This window comes from Athene noctua, chromosome 22, assembly GCF_965140245.1.
Source record: "Athene noctua chromosome 22, bAthNoc1.hap1.1, whole genome shotgun sequence".
Classification (NCBI taxonomy): Eukaryota; Metazoa; Chordata; class Aves; order Strigiformes; family Strigidae; genus Athene; species Athene noctua.
The window spans coordinates 4,373,149-4,389,062 of record NC_134058.1 but is presented as its reverse complement, the minus strand read 5'-3'; the positions used below and the strand labels follow the sequence as shown (position 1 = coordinate 4,389,062).

General features: G+C 41.1%; 1 protein-coding gene across 4 annotated transcripts in view; it reads left to right on the top strand.

The window, feature by feature from the left end:
- RERE (arginine-glutamic acid dipeptide repeats) overlaps nucleotides 1–15,914 on the top strand; it is a 203,905-nt gene that overhangs the window by 143,141 nt on the left and 44,850 nt on the right. For all 4 annotated transcript variants that reach the window (XM_074925103.1, XM_074925101.1, XM_074925100.1 and 1 more), the window contains one exon: nucleotides 5,214–5,294. In XM_074925103.1, the coding sequence (XP_074781204.1) occupies nucleotides 5,214–5,294 (81 nt within the window). The remainder of the gene's footprint in view (nucleotides 1–5,213; nucleotides 5,295–15,914) is intronic.

Here is a 15,914-nt window from a genome sequence, read left to right as displayed (position 1 = left end):
AGTTATGTTTTTGTAAGAGATACCTGACATCTTTAGGTTAAACTGTGTCTTCTTAAGGAAACCATCAGGATACTTCTGTTTCTAGAGGACAATATATATCATCTAACGTTATCAGCAATCGCCTTTATTTGCACAGTACACACAAAATATAATGTTAAAACTCAGCCAAGCTTTTAATAAAATGTACTCTGCACTGAAATTCAGCTAGTGTGCATATACAGTGTCTGCATGCTAAAAAATTGATTGGGGCAATCTATAAATGTGCTGCACATTTAACAGAAGTTTTGCAGATATAACCAGATTTCATTTTCCTTTCGGAACAACTGCCATAATTTTTCATCTTGTGAAATGTAAGAAATAAGGATGGGTTTATGCATTTAGCATTTATTTGCTGTTAACTATTAAAACCCTGTAAATTTCCCTACCGTATTTACTATAAAACTTAAAAAGGTCTATTAAAATATGGAAGATGGTGAAAATTTCAATTGGTCTCTGCCTAGAAAACCTTGGGCCTTTGAAAACATGCACTGTACCTATTGCTTTCCTGATAGCAAAATCTTCCATCTTTATATGCTTGTAATTAAGGAAAAGGTTGAGAGAACTTGCTGTTCTTTGACAAAGTCTAAAAAGGAGATTTTTTTTTTTTTTTTTAGGAAAAAAGTCCTTATTTCCTGAATTAAGAAGGAACAGAAAAGGCTCTGTTTGTGTGTTTGTAAATATAGTGCATTACAACATGCTCTTCACTAATTAACCAGGTGGAAGTCATGGGAAGAGAATGAAATACACATGGATTTTCTTAGAAAAAATACATTTGATCTAAACCTGATTGAAGCATCAAGAGACACATTAGTAGCAGTTACAAATTGACAGTTTTATCAGAGTCATCCTGCCTTTCTGAAGCCCATGAGGTTTCAGTTTGAAAGTCTTAAATTAATTAAACAGGTTATTTTGCACTAGATGTTATTCTTGCATGCTTTCAGAAACAGCTTTATTTCAGATTTCTGCAGTAAAGAAGAAAAGTGAACTGGGAACTGAGGTTCCCAGTTCATACCTGGGGTGCTGAATTTCAGCATGCAGCAGCAAATTTTTCCTGCCAAGCTGTAATCTCTTGATAATAGAAACCCTGACGCATAACCTTAACTACAGCTTTGCAATGGCATTATCATCACATTGATAAACATGCCATCTGAGCTCTGTTAGTCAGAACATAATGGCTTTGTGTATCTTGTCATGATATTTGTTTCTTGGGATAAAATATGGGACCTGCAAGTAACACATATGCAAACATTAACATGTTTGTTCCTTGTTCTTCCTTGGTTATTTATAGCTCCCTGTTTACACATTGTAGCAGGATACTGCAGAATCTAATACATTTCATTGGGGAAGCTCAAATTATAAAATGGTATTGGGAGATCTTGTGCTGTGGCTGGTCAATAGCCATGGTAACCACTTTGTAAAATACAACTGTGCTGTCCGTCGGTATTGACTGACCTAGCAAGCCATGGGTTTTCCTAATGCCACTTCACAATAATAATTATCCATAGCATTTTTTTTTGGTTACAGTTTGTCTTCAGTCTACAGTATGAACAACAATGCTGACAGAATTCTGTGATAAGTAATGTTTTAAACATAAAGGGGTAAAATTGAAAGGTTTATCTTAATTTTTGAAAGTACAGAACTAGGATCTTTAATCCATTTTGTCTAGAGCCACTTCCACTTTTTATCAAAACTTCTCTCCCGTGCATCCACAGGTTTAAGCCTCATCGTTCTACCAGCCCTGTATTGTAAGACTTTTAATTCAGCAGCTGTCATTTTCGGATGCCTTCTGTGAGCAGTGCAGCATCTCCTGCACCATTAACATGCAGACATAAAATTTGTTGCATGTCATTTGTGCAGAGGAGAGAAAATTTAAACTGTTTTATGCAGTCTGCTTTATGAGACGCTGGAGAGCAACAGGTCACTTCTGATTTGGTGTGCAACTATTTAGTTCTTTTATATTTAAAAACATTTAGAGGTCTCTGTCGTGCTTGACTTGGAGAAAAGAAGTAGCTGTTCTTGCTGCAGGGTAAGGGGGAACTGAACACGATACCTGAATTAATGGAAGAGTAGAATAGGAAGGAAAATCTGAAAGATGAAAATGTTTTTTAAAAGCTTGATCATTTTGTTAAGCTTTAGAATTTCTAAGTGTCAAACTAATTTGTCTGCTTTGTTGTTCCTTGTGTATTAAGAAGTAGCATTCTCTTGCCTTTCAGTAGAGGCACACGACTATTTTATAGTTGGATATCTTGTACTGCCTCAACGGCCTAGTGATAATTCTGTATGACACTGATAAAGGTGACAGCATAATTGGCCAAAACTTCAGAATGCCAGAAGGATTGACTTCATTCGTATTTGGAAATTTGGAACAGCATTTCAAGCTCCCTCTGTTACTCAGATAGCAGCTATATGCTAGGCTTACATTTCTGGTAGGGATTTCTGACATGAGTTCAAAGGAAAATAGTTTGTCATCCACTTTTTTTAATGCAGAGTTGGATCCCAACACAAATGTAAAATAGTTTGGTTAAAAGGAATCTTTAAAAAATAATTTAAATGGTGTCCTGAGAATTGATACGCCATAGTAAGTCTTCGGCAAAATGAAGAATAGGGAATCGGGGCTTTTCATTCTATGCAGCAGACCAGATTGCTCTCTCATATTTCGCTGTGTTTTTTCATCCATGGTTGGAGTGTTCCAGCTCTGGTTTCTTCTTATTCCCCTACAGGTTTTTATGTCGCTTTTTCCTGTTACGCTCTGTTAACTGCTGCTGCACAAGCATCGTACCTCTGATGCAGTCCACGAGGCAGTGATGTCAAAGCCAGGGACTGAGCTGCGTCGTTTAGAATCTGCATTCCCTTTGGATTGCCTGGTTTTAAACCATTCTTGATTTAGTTGATTTTCCTTCTTTGCGATAAGCTGCAGGCAGGCGTTACATTGCTCTTTGGGATGTTGGGAGGGGTAGGAGGGCACGTTTGTTTGCCTGGTTGCTGCTGCCACCTTTTCCTGGCCAGAAGCACAAGGCAGGAGAGGTGTGCCTGTGGTGCCAGGGGAGCGATGGGCCTCCCCCCTCAGTGTAGTAAAAATTCCTTGTCCTTCACGTGGTAATAAGTGAGAAGTAGGCAAGGCATTAGTGACCAGTTACACACTGCGGACAGTCTTGCTACCTTGCTCTACAGATATGTGGCTTCTGCCTGTGAACTGGGGGGCTGGTACCTTGCTGTAGCAAAATTTTCCTTGTTCAAGCACCCCAGCACTGCTGTCACTGAATTCTTAAAACTCCCACCTGCTCTGCTTGCTGCTTTAATAGGAGCAGGTGGGTATGAGCAAATCATATACTGGAAGGGGCCTGTAATCTCAAAGCATATACAACTGGTGGTTAATTCTTGTCTCTGTGCCCCCAGGCATGTTCTGGGCCAAGCCCAGAAGTCTTGCTGGTTTTGAGGGTCAGGGTTAGGTAAGGATAGATCCCTCTGGGAGCATATCCGTAAAATAATATGCGTGAGGTTCCAAAGAGACTGCTCACTCATATTGAGAATTGTGGTGGGAGCTTATGTACAGAGCAGTGTTTTAGTAGTGAATTACCCTTTCTGGGATTCTTTATCCACAATATAGAAGCCTCTAATCACCTGCCCAACTCTTTCGAATAGATGTTTGCACGGAGATGTGGGCCAAAATGCATTAAGCAATTTGAGGTATGGTTTTCTTTTTAGGGAAGAATTAATTCTCATCTCCCTCCCCTCCCCAGTGTTCGGGCCCATATACTCAACATCCTTCATCTTTTTTTTTTATTTTATTTTTTATTTTTTTTTTTTCAGGCACAATTTGGTGTTTGCTAGTGTTTAAACCTGTATGTTTATTATATGAAAGGAACAAGTCCTCGGGACTGGCTCTGGGTTCAGTCCTCGTCTCCTGCTACTGGTTGAGGGGGGTGAAATGTTGGGGTGTAGGTGGGACTGGTCCCCGAGCCCCCCTGGATTTACCAAGGTGCTGGCCCTGGGAAGAGGAGGAGGGGGAGCGATGCTTACGGCTGGAGGCCGAGGAGTTAGTGCGGGGGGGGGGGGGGATTACAGAGGAGAAACATGAGAAAAGGGGGCAGCTGAGGGGGGCCGCGGGGAGAAGGGGGCGGCAGAGGAGCTACGGCAGCTGCCCCCGGAGGAAGCCGCCGCCCGCTGCCCCCGGGGCCCGTCGGGGCGTTCGGCCGGGGGCGAGCTGGTTTCGCGGGGCTTTCCCGGGGGGGCCCGGCGGGTGGGGAGGGGGGGACACGACGGGGACACCCCGGCGATCCAGGCCGCCTTTTGCGGCGCGCCCCGCGGGTGCCGCGCCGCCCAGCCCCGCCGCGATCACATGCTGGGCGGCCGCCGCCGCCTCCCGCCCGGCCCTCGGCTGCTCGGCTCGGCTCGGCTGGGCTCGGCTCGGCTGGGCTCGGCTCAGCTCGGCTCCGCCGCTCGCCCCGTTGCCAGCCGCGGCCCCACCGCTTTCACCGCCCCCCCCCAAGCCGCCGCGTCCCGCCGGGCCCCGCCGAGCGCGGCTCGGCCCCGGCTGCAGGGCGAGAGCGGGAGCGGGCGCAGGAGGAGGAGGAGGAGGAGGAGGAAGTGTCTCGGCGTGGCGAGCGACCGCGGACCGCTGCGAGCCGCGGAGGGGGAGCGGCCGCGGCGGCTCCGCTCCCGCCCGGCCGAGGGCTTTCTCGGGAAGGTTTTTGCTGCTGTTCCGCCGAAAATCGGGCCGGGAGAAGCCGGAGGGTTGGCGGCTGCAAGGACTCTTTAACCCCTGCAACACCTTCTCCGGAGAGTCACTTTTCTCCCCTGAAAATCAGCGTTGCGTATTTTCCTTCGCCTGGTTCTTCGTAGTTGAAAAATAGACTTCAAAGGAGACGTGCGGCAGAACACTTCGGTCGGTTTGGGGAAGAACTGACTGTGGTACTGACTTTTTTTAAGCCTCAAATGTTGGAAGTTTGGCGTAGAAGGGAATGTGGTTTGAATTTTTCGGTATCTTTTCAAAGCCTTTTTTCCCCCGCCTGTTTTCAGTTGCTGTGTAGGTAATAACGTTTTCTTCTGTCGGCAGACCTTAAGCTAAGAACGTTGTTTGGCTGTTGTGCCGATTAACAAGATTTTTTTTTTTTTCCTTTTTCCTTTTTTCCTTCCTTTTGCTGACATACTGTTTTTGTTATCTTTTATCACAGAAACGTTTTATTAAGGGGTTGAGGCAGTACGGCAAGAACTTCTTCAGGATCCGAAAGGAGTTGCTTCCGAATAAGGAGACTGTAAGTACATTTGTACTTTATGTAATTTGTTTTTTCTCCTGCTGTTTCAGTGTTTGATCTTACGAAACTATTTCCTTTTCACCCTGAACTGAATTCTCTTCAGACAAATGGAGGAGAAATCCACAGCCAGAAAAAGGTAGCTGTAATTTTTAGTGCAGTTTTTAGGTCTTAGTGTATGAAAGATGTTACATAAAATAGTCGTCATTGCTGGACGGAGTCACTAAGGTTGGGTGAAGTGTATTTATGGAGACCAAATCTAATTTTAAATTCTGACATTATGATGGGATAATACATTTATGTCACCCACTTGGACTCAAATGGCAGTGGGTAATTAAAGAAAGCCAAAACAAAACAAAATCTAATTGAATCTGGAAGACTGAGGTATGTGCCTGCTCCTGTGAATTCGGTTGTTGTATTTAACTCTTCACGTTCCTGACACATGTGGAGGACAAGCGTGTAACTTCAGTTTCTGAATTGATTTGTGGCTTATTACTCTACTGAACTTAATAAAGCTTACATAACTGTCATGCTATCAGAAATCCTGGCAAGTGCTTAGAAGGAAGATGGACAGGGAGGAGTGGCTGGCTTCTTCAAAGGAAAGAGGGTTTGGGAAGCCTTGGGAATCTAGTTACTTTTCCATTAGTCCTAATTGCCAAGCTTCTCTAGAAGCTTCGGTTTCTATTCTGCAGGTGTCATTTAACTGCTGGGAGGGTGGTTTTGGGAAGCAGTTTTCATATTCGTTCTGAATTTAGAAGGGAAATAATGAAAATTGAGTTCGACTATTTTCTAGCAACGTGTTAGTGATCTGAAAGATATTTATTTAAAGCATAATCATTTATTTAGACTTTTGCTTGTGTGGAATTTGGATGTTCAGTGGGGAAGAGCGTTACTATAAAAATACTCTAAAACCTATCACTTACTGTAGGATGTTTCCATTCTCTTCTGAGATGTTCTTGTTAGACGATGCTGTGATACCACAATCTTCTGTTGGTAAATAGTTCGTAACACCGCATATGTCAAACAGAAAGGGGAGGATGAAATCATTCCCAGAGTGCCTGGGTTGGTGTGTATGTTCACTGATTCTGTTGAGAAAGATGAGAAAACTTCATTACTGGTCAAATGTAGGTAGACCTTGCTTTAGTATTCTCTTGGATTTTGAGGTGTGAAGGCCCAGTGTTGGAAAGGTGACAGCTTAGAAGGAATGCCAAAGTAGTATGATTCTTAGCACACAGTCTGATAAATCCAGCACACGGTCAGCTTAAGCAGTCCTTTTCTCTTTCGAGAATCTCCTAGCAATGTGTTTAGAACAAATTGGTTCACTTCAGAAGTGAATTCTGCTGATGGTGAAGTTACTGGGACGCAAAACTACTTTTCTAAAGTTTGAATTGCAGCAACTGTGAAATACGCTTTTAAATATAAAATGTCTTTTTTTGGTAAAGAAAAACAGTTTACAGGAGAAAGGAAAAGAAAAAGTAAAGAACTGAGGCTTGGGGGCAGGTGTCGGACCCTGTTTGTGCTACTTGACTTCTACATTTGAACTTGCATATCAGGCCTAAAGGCTTTTTGTAAAAGTTTTGCAAGTGGTGTGAAACTTTATATAAGCTATCGTTTTTCAAGGGTTACATTTTTCTTCATTAGGTCTAAATTCTCAATGTAGAGAAGACTAAATATTGAGTTTGAGCAACTGTGAAGCAGAGTGTTGATGGCTTTGAGTAGGCTTTTTTAGCCCCCAGTGGTAACTGATCTACAAATAACCTTTGACCTACAACGGATTGTTTAATCTCTGTTTCCTATTTTTGCCCACAGGTCTCACTTCTGCTTTCTTTTAATTCCCAGTCTTTTTCAGACAAAATTTACAGCAGTTTTGCTATAGTAAGGCATTCAGAATAAAGACTGCAGTAAATAATATTTGACTATCCAGTTTTGGTTTTCCTCCTTAAAGTGGAATAATGAATAATGTAAATTACAAGCCTGTGGAATTAATTTGTCTGCGTTTTTTTCATCACCAAAATAATTTAAGATACTTTGCCTGCCATTTTTCTATTGCAGTGTAAAGTAACCCTCTAGCAATTCCAGAAATGCTAGAAAAAAAGGGCTTATTTTCCTGTTTAGCTACCATATTAACATGAAATGAAGCTCTCAAAACTATTACGTGGATACAGGAGCACTACGGCAACTCCCAAGTTCTGCAAAAGCTACTTGAAAATGAGTCAGGGGCATTCTTGAAGTGACTTGCCCTGAATGGAAACCAGGCTATAGGTCAATACGTCCTGCACGTTTCTAATTTATGAGAGTTTACCTTACCAGTCACTGAAGCCCGTGGGGAGGGAAGCCAGCATTTTTGCCTCTCTGCAAAACCCTACTTAAAGTTAAATCTCCTTATTATCAGGCTTCTTGTATAATGTGTGCCTTTTTTAGACATTTACATTTATGCTGCTTTCTCTGGGGGAGAACTCTTCCTAATTTTTGCCTTAAGCCCTGTGGTTGGAGCATTACAATAGTGCAAGATAAGTAATACAACAGAAATAGAAAATTATTGTAGAACCTATTTTATATTAAAGCAAGCTGTGGCTACTGTAGGGGAAGTCAGAATATGGAGGTGGGTATGACATTGTATTTCTTTTATAATATTGGAAGATGAGAGATGAGAATTAGGCCATACTGTACTAAGTTTTCACAAGCGTGTTAAGGAATGTCCTATTTGAGTGGTACCTTTGCTTTTTTTTTTCCTTCCCATAGTTAGTATACAATATCTTTTAAGAAAACCCTGTATTTGTCAATGTGTTTTGACTAATTTAACATAGTTTATCAACATTTTTTTAGTTGTTTCTTCTAAATTAATAACCAGCAAGGAAAAAAAATCTTTACAAAAGGAAATATTTAGCGCATTTCTAAGCTGTATGTTTGTTTAGGTCTTCACTTTTCCAGTTTATTTTAAAATTTATGTCTGAGAGGGGTTCCCAGTGGGCATGAATGTAAATATCTGTAGTATTCTCTTCAAGCTGTTATAAGCAAGAGACACAGGAACTAAAATAAGCTCTTAGCTGAGCATGCCCTCTGCTGAAGTGGGAATGCTGCGATGGATCGAGGAGAGCCTGGAGTTTTAGGGCTGGATCAGTGTTAGTTAACCTTCTGCTACTCTGGAGAAAAACTGCCTCCATGTAGATGAGCTTAAATAAAACTGCTGAAACTTCCTTGGGTTTCCATTGAACTCTGTCTTAAATCTGGCTTCTCCTCTGTTCAGATTATCTTTCTGCCTTTCCCCTTCCTCCTGAAGAGTTCTCTCCTAGTTTCAGCTGGACTTGAGTGGGACAGCTGGTGAAGTGTCCTGCTCTCGTTTGGTCTGTGCTTAGCACCACTTTTGATTCTCCTACCTGGTAAGGTGGGAAATAAATTTAGGAGGCACCTATTGTGACGTGAACAGTTTTCATTAATAACTTTTATTTAAATCCGTATGGCGTGAGAATGCGAGGTACACAGCTGACAGCAAGTTTTTGTAAGTATACGATTTGGCTTTGAACGTGGTCGTTCCCCTCCCATCCATTTGAACGTGGTCGTTCCCCTCCCATCCATTTGAACGTGGTCGTTCCCCTCCCATCCATTTGAACGTGGTTGTTCCCCTCCCATCCATTTTAGAATAATTTGCTAGAACTTAGTGATAATACAGAATTTTCAAAGGATTTAAAGTTTTCCTGCTCTGAATTCTTCAGGTGATTACCCTGAACTACTTGAATTTGAAAGTTTTAGAAGCCACCAGCATTGTGATAGGCCTGATGTAAATGTACTTAAAAGCCTACAAGGTTGAGGATTGTCTTACAATTGTCTTCTTGCAAATATATTTAATTCTGTGTTAGTGACGTGCAAAAGGTAAATAGAAGCACGGCATGAACATGAGCAACGTCCAGTCAGAGCAGGAGGAGGACGCCAAGTCATGGTGTCAGCTTGCTGGGAGTTAGGGCTGGGTCCTACCTTGTGCTGGTCACTCAGCAGCACTTCTACAAGCTTCGTCAGGGTGCACTTTCACTTTGCCTGAGCTATTTAATGCCACGGTCCCAGAAAAACAGATTCATTTTCCTCTGGCTGGAGTTCCTGCAGCCTGCTTTCTGTCAGATGTGTTGTCTGACCGGTGGAACTCAAACATCTGATGCTGGTTGATTAGCCACTGGAAACGGAGGGGAGGGGGGTGTGTGGTTGTCTCTTTGGCAGCCCAGCATAGGTTTAAGGGGTAATAGCATGTTATATCATTAGCCATGGCATACGCCGCAACTGGTTTGAGGTTTTGGAGACACTGTCTTTCAGGGGAATAGGCTCAAGGACTTTTGACCTTTTCCACCTATCCTTAAAACCAGACACTTAGCTGAACGTTTTGAGGCTCTGACGTGACCCCTACTGTGAAGGTTTGTGGTACAGTGATGGTGACCGTGGTCTCGTTGTCTGCTTGTCTTTTTTTGGGGCAGTCTGAAGCCCCCTTTGTAGAGCTGCTTGCTTAGTGAGATGTCTAAAAAGAGGACAGTGAATCTTTGTGGAGGCATATGCAGACTTTGGTCTAATTTTGTTTTGAATTTCCCTTTTGAGCACATAGGTATCTTTGGTGTGTGTGATTTTATTTTTGTTTGTTTGTTTGTTTGGCTATTCAGCAAGAGACGACAGAGTGCAGTCAAAAGGTCTTGCCTCTGGGTAGATGCTTCTGTATTTAGCTTTAAAACACAGTGTAAACAGAAGTCAAGAATATCAGCTCTTTTCCTTAGATCAAAATACCTGCAATGTGCTGTATTTATGTGCATGAGAACTAAGTATGCATCGTTTTCTGCTTTAGGAAAAATAGTCTCTCTTCCTGATAGCAACATCTTTTTCTCCCAAGTAAATGCTGTTGGGACATATCTCAGAGACTAAATAAGCTGTGCTCTGTTAATGTTAGGAGACAAAATGAGTGCAGTGTGAGCTTTCAGCATAAACTTCTGTTTAATTTTAGATTGGGGTTTAGATAAACAATTTTATTCTTGCCTCATTAATGCTTAATCTTGTGTTACATAATATACAATATTGGCTTCCTGAGTAGCTCTTAAATATAGTCAAATGTGTAGTAACTGAAAGGTCACTGCAGTTACCATATGTGCAGCCTGGCAAGGTGTTTGTCCTCTCTGAGGACAAACTGTATACTAATCATGTCAACAAACAGCCTTAATAATAATATGCAAAATTCTTACAAGCATATGAAAGGTAAAGATTCTCTCTCCACATAACTGTTCAAATAGCAGTTTTCCTTTGATCAAGAGAGGGGGATAATCAGGTGAATATATTTTGGTCCGTTACTATAAAGCGATTAGTAAGGCCTACATTGCCTTTTTTAATATTTGCATTTAGTGGTATAACTTACTTGTACCAGGAGCTGAGTTGGTGTCTGTGGGATGGGCATTATCACAGTTCTCCTCTCCCAAAGGAAATACATTTTATTAGATGGCATGTTCCCCTAATGATAGGATATTAATACATTGCATAGTCAAGGCATATTATTTCCTGACTTGTCTTTGCTGCAGAAGTGTTCAGAAAGGCACAAGCTATGTAAGCCCTTTCTGTTTGAAAGCCGAACCTTTTTCCTTAATAACTTGTTCTAGCCTAGATGCAGTCAGAGCTGAAATTTTCCATTAGAGTTTGAAGCGACTGCCAACATAAACAGCCACTGCTTCTTTTCATTTCATCTCTGCTCACTGCTGCTAGTGCTTCCATGGCGTGGATATTACAGTTGGAGGGTTTTGTTCTTGTTAAAACAGGGAATATAGACTTCACATTTTAAAAATGATAGCCTCACACTTTTTTTCTTTAGTCATAGCAGATATCCTACTGGGCTTCAGTCCATTTTGAAAAATGGGCAGAGGCATCAGTTGCTTTTCTTGTGTAAGTGAAACCATTGATTCATTTGCATAACAAACTCTTCTGTAGGAAACATGTTGCTTTTTTTTTTTTATTTTATTTTTTATGCTTTTTTTTTTTTTTTGAGGGTGGCTGTATTACCTGATTGAGGCAGAACACTAAATGAGTATGTTTGGCTTTAAGGTAAAGCAGTGTACTGAGGAGGCACACAGTAATTCAGTTCACGCTTCTCACCAGGAGCAGAATAAGTAAGCCAAAGAATTTAATGAAATGCTGAGCTCATAGGAGCTGAGCTCAGATGGAGATATTCCTAAATTTAAGTGGCACTGAGCTGAAAGCTGTTTACAAAGACCAGATCATCTGTAAGGGATGTTCGGTATGTGTGTTCACTGTGATTTGGCTGGTTTTTAAAGTTTAACTGTTAAACCTATTGCAAATGTCATCATTTTATTGGATAATAAAACAGAAGGTTTGGAAAGGTCTTTAAAGCAACATAAAGGTTTAACTCTAGTATATACCATGTCGTCTTCATCTCTAAAACTGATTTCAGGTCTTGCAGGTGAGTGGAGCTGCCAACTCTATACTTCATTGGACACGCTTGGGCCACAGTTCAGCTTAGTGGTTTATCTACATCATGTGTGTTCCTTTTGTTTCAGTTTCCTGAGTTTCTTCCTTTGACTTAACATATCATGAAGGTATATGTTCCTTGGCTCTTCAGTCCTTGCTCTGTGACCTGCCTTTTTACACTGACTGTTTGCTTTTAGGGCCCGGTGCCTTTAGTGTGTGGCCATCTGATTAATGACTACGGTTACGTCCTCCAAAGACCAAAATACCCTCTCACATACCTCTGTCTCTTGATTTCAGCTGAAGCAAGTAAAACCAAGGAAAGAAAGTACCTAAATGTGCTTTGGTTTTGTTTTAAATCTCTTAAGCTTTCTCTTAAGAGAAAAAGAGAACTCATTTTCAATTTTATTATTTTTGTATTTTAAAGGTAAATTACGGTGCTATCAGCTCAAAAAGTGAGCTGCTTATTCTTCTTACTAAGAAACCTTCATAGGTGAGGAGCATAAAAGCAGAAGGTGTATTCACTGTGCCAACTGGACTCTAGAATTGCGTTTAGCATCAGTAATAAATCAACTCTGCAGTATGATGGGGTTTTTTTATTATTTTACATTACAAGATTGGAACTCATTGTTTATTTTTCTCTGAAGGTTTAGAGGTAGAAGTAAAATATTGTTGCAAGCAAAAGAGGGCCATTAGGCAATTGCATTGAGTTCTGTCAGAGAGCCAAAAAGGACAATTTCTGCTTTGTAGTGAAAGGTATGTAGTTGAACATCTAAGCCAAGATTATTTGGGAAATTGGTACAACATTGTCCAAGTCTTCCTCAACAACTGAGACAACACCATGCTGCTGTGACTCTTCATAGTTCTGTTACACTGTATTTTCCTTACCTCTGTTCATAATTCACCGACATAAGGGCTTTTGTTTTGTTTATTTTCTCATTGTGAATTCTCTTTTTTGCATCTGTGCTGCAGGGTATGTGTGACTGGTTAAAATGTTTTTGTTCACCGCCAGCTGTATACTTTTTCTGCATTTTTCTTTCCCTGTGAGAAAAGACACTAGCTTTTTCTTTTGTGGTAGTTGTCAGATTGTATCAAATACTCAGACATCAATGCTAACGTCCTATGAATCTCAGGTGCATATAATAGGTATCTATTTGGGAATTTGTGCAGTTTATTTTCACAGTTGAGTGTCCTGTTCTGGCAAGTTGCTTTTCCACAGATGCCGTGCACCAAACCCTTCATGTCGTTTGTTTCCCATCCTGTTAGCTACTGAAGATATGCTTTAAAACATGAAGATTGCTTTCAGAAAGGCAAAAATAAACGTCATATAAGCAACAGTGACGTTTGTGGGGCATCCTGTCCTAGAACAGTGCTAACGTTACAAAACCTGGATAACTCCTTGACGGAATTAATCTGTATAATCCTGCCTGGTGTCTGATTTTTCAAATGGCTTAATAGAGAAATATTCTCCATGTAATCCTCTCTGGTACTAATTCACAGACCTGCAATTGATATCTCGTGATCTTTAATCGTGTACCTAATGTACAGCACTGTTGGGTGTGGAATTGAAGCTTTTACAAGTTAAGAGCCGAGTCAAAACCAAACTTAGTGACCTGCTCTGGGAAACCGAAAACTTTTGTGGCAAAGCAGGAAGATAAGCCTTGATGTCCTTTAGAATAGTTTCACTGATGTAAAAGTGGTGTTGCACAAATCTCATCCTGCAAGTAGTTGATTTAATCTATGAAAGATATACATGAATCAATGGCTTTGTTTTCTGGCCAGTTAAAGACTTCTGTTATGCATGACCGTGGCTTTCTAAGATGGTATTGTCTGTTGGGGAGGGATGGGATGGGGCCAAAGGGGACGACGCAGTGCAAGTCTCTTTGTTATGCTTCATATGGTGTCTACCTGGTACTGGTTAGTCCCTCTTTCTTATCTATGCAGCAGGAATGTTAACCTCTAAAAATTCCTGTATGGAGCAGACAAAGGAATGCTTTTTTAAAAGGGTTTTTAGAAAGAGAGGGAGATGTGGCGAAAAGTAGTTTGGTTGGCAAGTCCTGAGTTTTATGGCGATTGCTCAAGTCTGTGAGATACTGAAAAACAAACTTCGGTGAAAGTCCAGCAGTTTTCGCAGCTAATTCAGCTTGGGTGTTTGAACTTGATGTTTATGGCCTATACGTAATTTGGTTTTTTGATTTGGGGGGGTGTGTGTGTATTTGGGCCAAATTTCACCCCTAGTTATCCACTGGAAGCCAGCACAAACTGCTCGGTTAGTTTTTGCCGAACTGGTGGCTTGCTTACATTTGAGGAACAAGCATTCTGTCTTGCTACTTGTTTTTTTCCTCCTCAGCACCCACACCGCTTTCTTATCCTAGTCAGGGATAATGAAGATTAATTGCAAATCTACAGTTAAGGGGAAAAAAAATGTAGCGGGGGCAGCTAGATCGTAGCTAACATAACTGAGGATGTTATCTAGGTGTTGTCCCAAGTGGTGGCATTTCACGTGTGTATCCACAGTGCGTGAGAGAGAGAGAGATTACAATTTCAAAAGGTATTGCAGCAGTTTTCTTGAAATTTCAAGTTCAGGAAGCAAAATAAATGTAAACAGCTTTGACCTGTTGAGAGAGTCATGTTACAGGAAAGTCAGGGTGATCTGGAGTGCTTAGTAGTGCAAAGCTTCAGACCCTTAACACAGACATTCATAAAGTTGTTGTCCAGGTTGAGTGGGGTTCAGTAGAGCAAGCCATTTGGTGGCAAAAGATTGTGCACCGGGGAAAAAAAACCAACCAAACAAACAAAAACAACACAGAAAAACCAACCAAAAACCAACCTGTCTGTTGGCAGAGAGTAAACTATACTTTTAATGCATCTTGCCTGCCACACTGAGCATGAAATTAACTTTCTTCTTATACAACAGATCATTGGCCTTAATCGTCTCTTCCTGCCCCAGATGGCACCGTAAGAACGGTATCTACAGTCTTGTGTTGGCATAGAATCAGCCCCCAAATACATTATTCAGTCCTAAATATCCTGTAATATGCTGCTATAACTGTACTGTGAGAACAAGACAATAACAACTTCAGTAGACAGATGCACTCATTTTGTCATTTTTGTTTCAAACCAGCTGTAAAAAAGAAGCAGTGCTTGATTACTGGATTTTTTTTTTTTGTCGTTTATGTGGTTGTTTTTTTTTTTTTTTCTTGCCAAGGAAAACTCCCAGGAAACTACACAGATTTTGGAATAAACTGAAAACGGGGAGTTAAAATAGTGGCTTTTGTTTAAAAGGGCTGTACTGTAGGGGAAACTAAGGCAGTTTGTGGATATAACAGGATCTGTAGGTCTTGTACTTTAAGAAACATTTAACATCACAAGCTGAAATCTGCTGGTTTGTTTTGTTTCCCTTTTGTTTCCCCTGTTCCGTATCTGAAAGAAGAGTGCTTGGGAGTATGACAGAATTCAAATTCTCATGAAGTAATAGGTGGTGGTGTTTTGGGTAAACATCTACTGCTTTTACCACAGCAACACGTAAGGGAAGAGGCCTGTTCTGCAAGGTTGGTAGGAGAAAGGCTTCAAATCTGAACCTCAGCCCTGTATGTGCGTGTATGATCTTGGATTTATAGCAGAGGATATGTCTCCTTTCCCTGACAAGAGGTAGGATGCATTTTGAGGCATCTTAATGCCTTTTGGTATGTAGAAAAAAAAAAAAAAGATACTGAAGCTGTGAGCCATGAGAAATGCTTAGGCTTTGGGTTTCCTGTGCCTGCTTTAGACTAGTAAGTGTCTTGCAAGACTGGGTCCACCACTGGTCCTGTTTGTACATTTTTCTTGCTGACTGTTGTTCCAACAGCATCCCATGTAGAAGTACTTCCTTACGCTGCAGCATCACGTGTTCTACAGTAAAAAAATTCAATACGCTGCTTCATTTCTTACTTTTAGTCTAGTGAAGAAGGTGCAGGTTAGTGTTGGGTCAAATGTTGAGTAATCAAAGCAGGTTCCACAGAAAACCTGTTGCTTTTTACGTCCCTTTAAACACTTTAGAATGTCGACAGATGTGTTTCCTTCTGATTTAGCTCTTCTAAGATTAAATTTTTCAATTCCCCTTTTCTTGTAAATGTGAACTTTGGAACATTTTGGGAGATGTAACGAAAGAGATGGTTTCTTAAGTAATTGCTGTATTGAAGAACT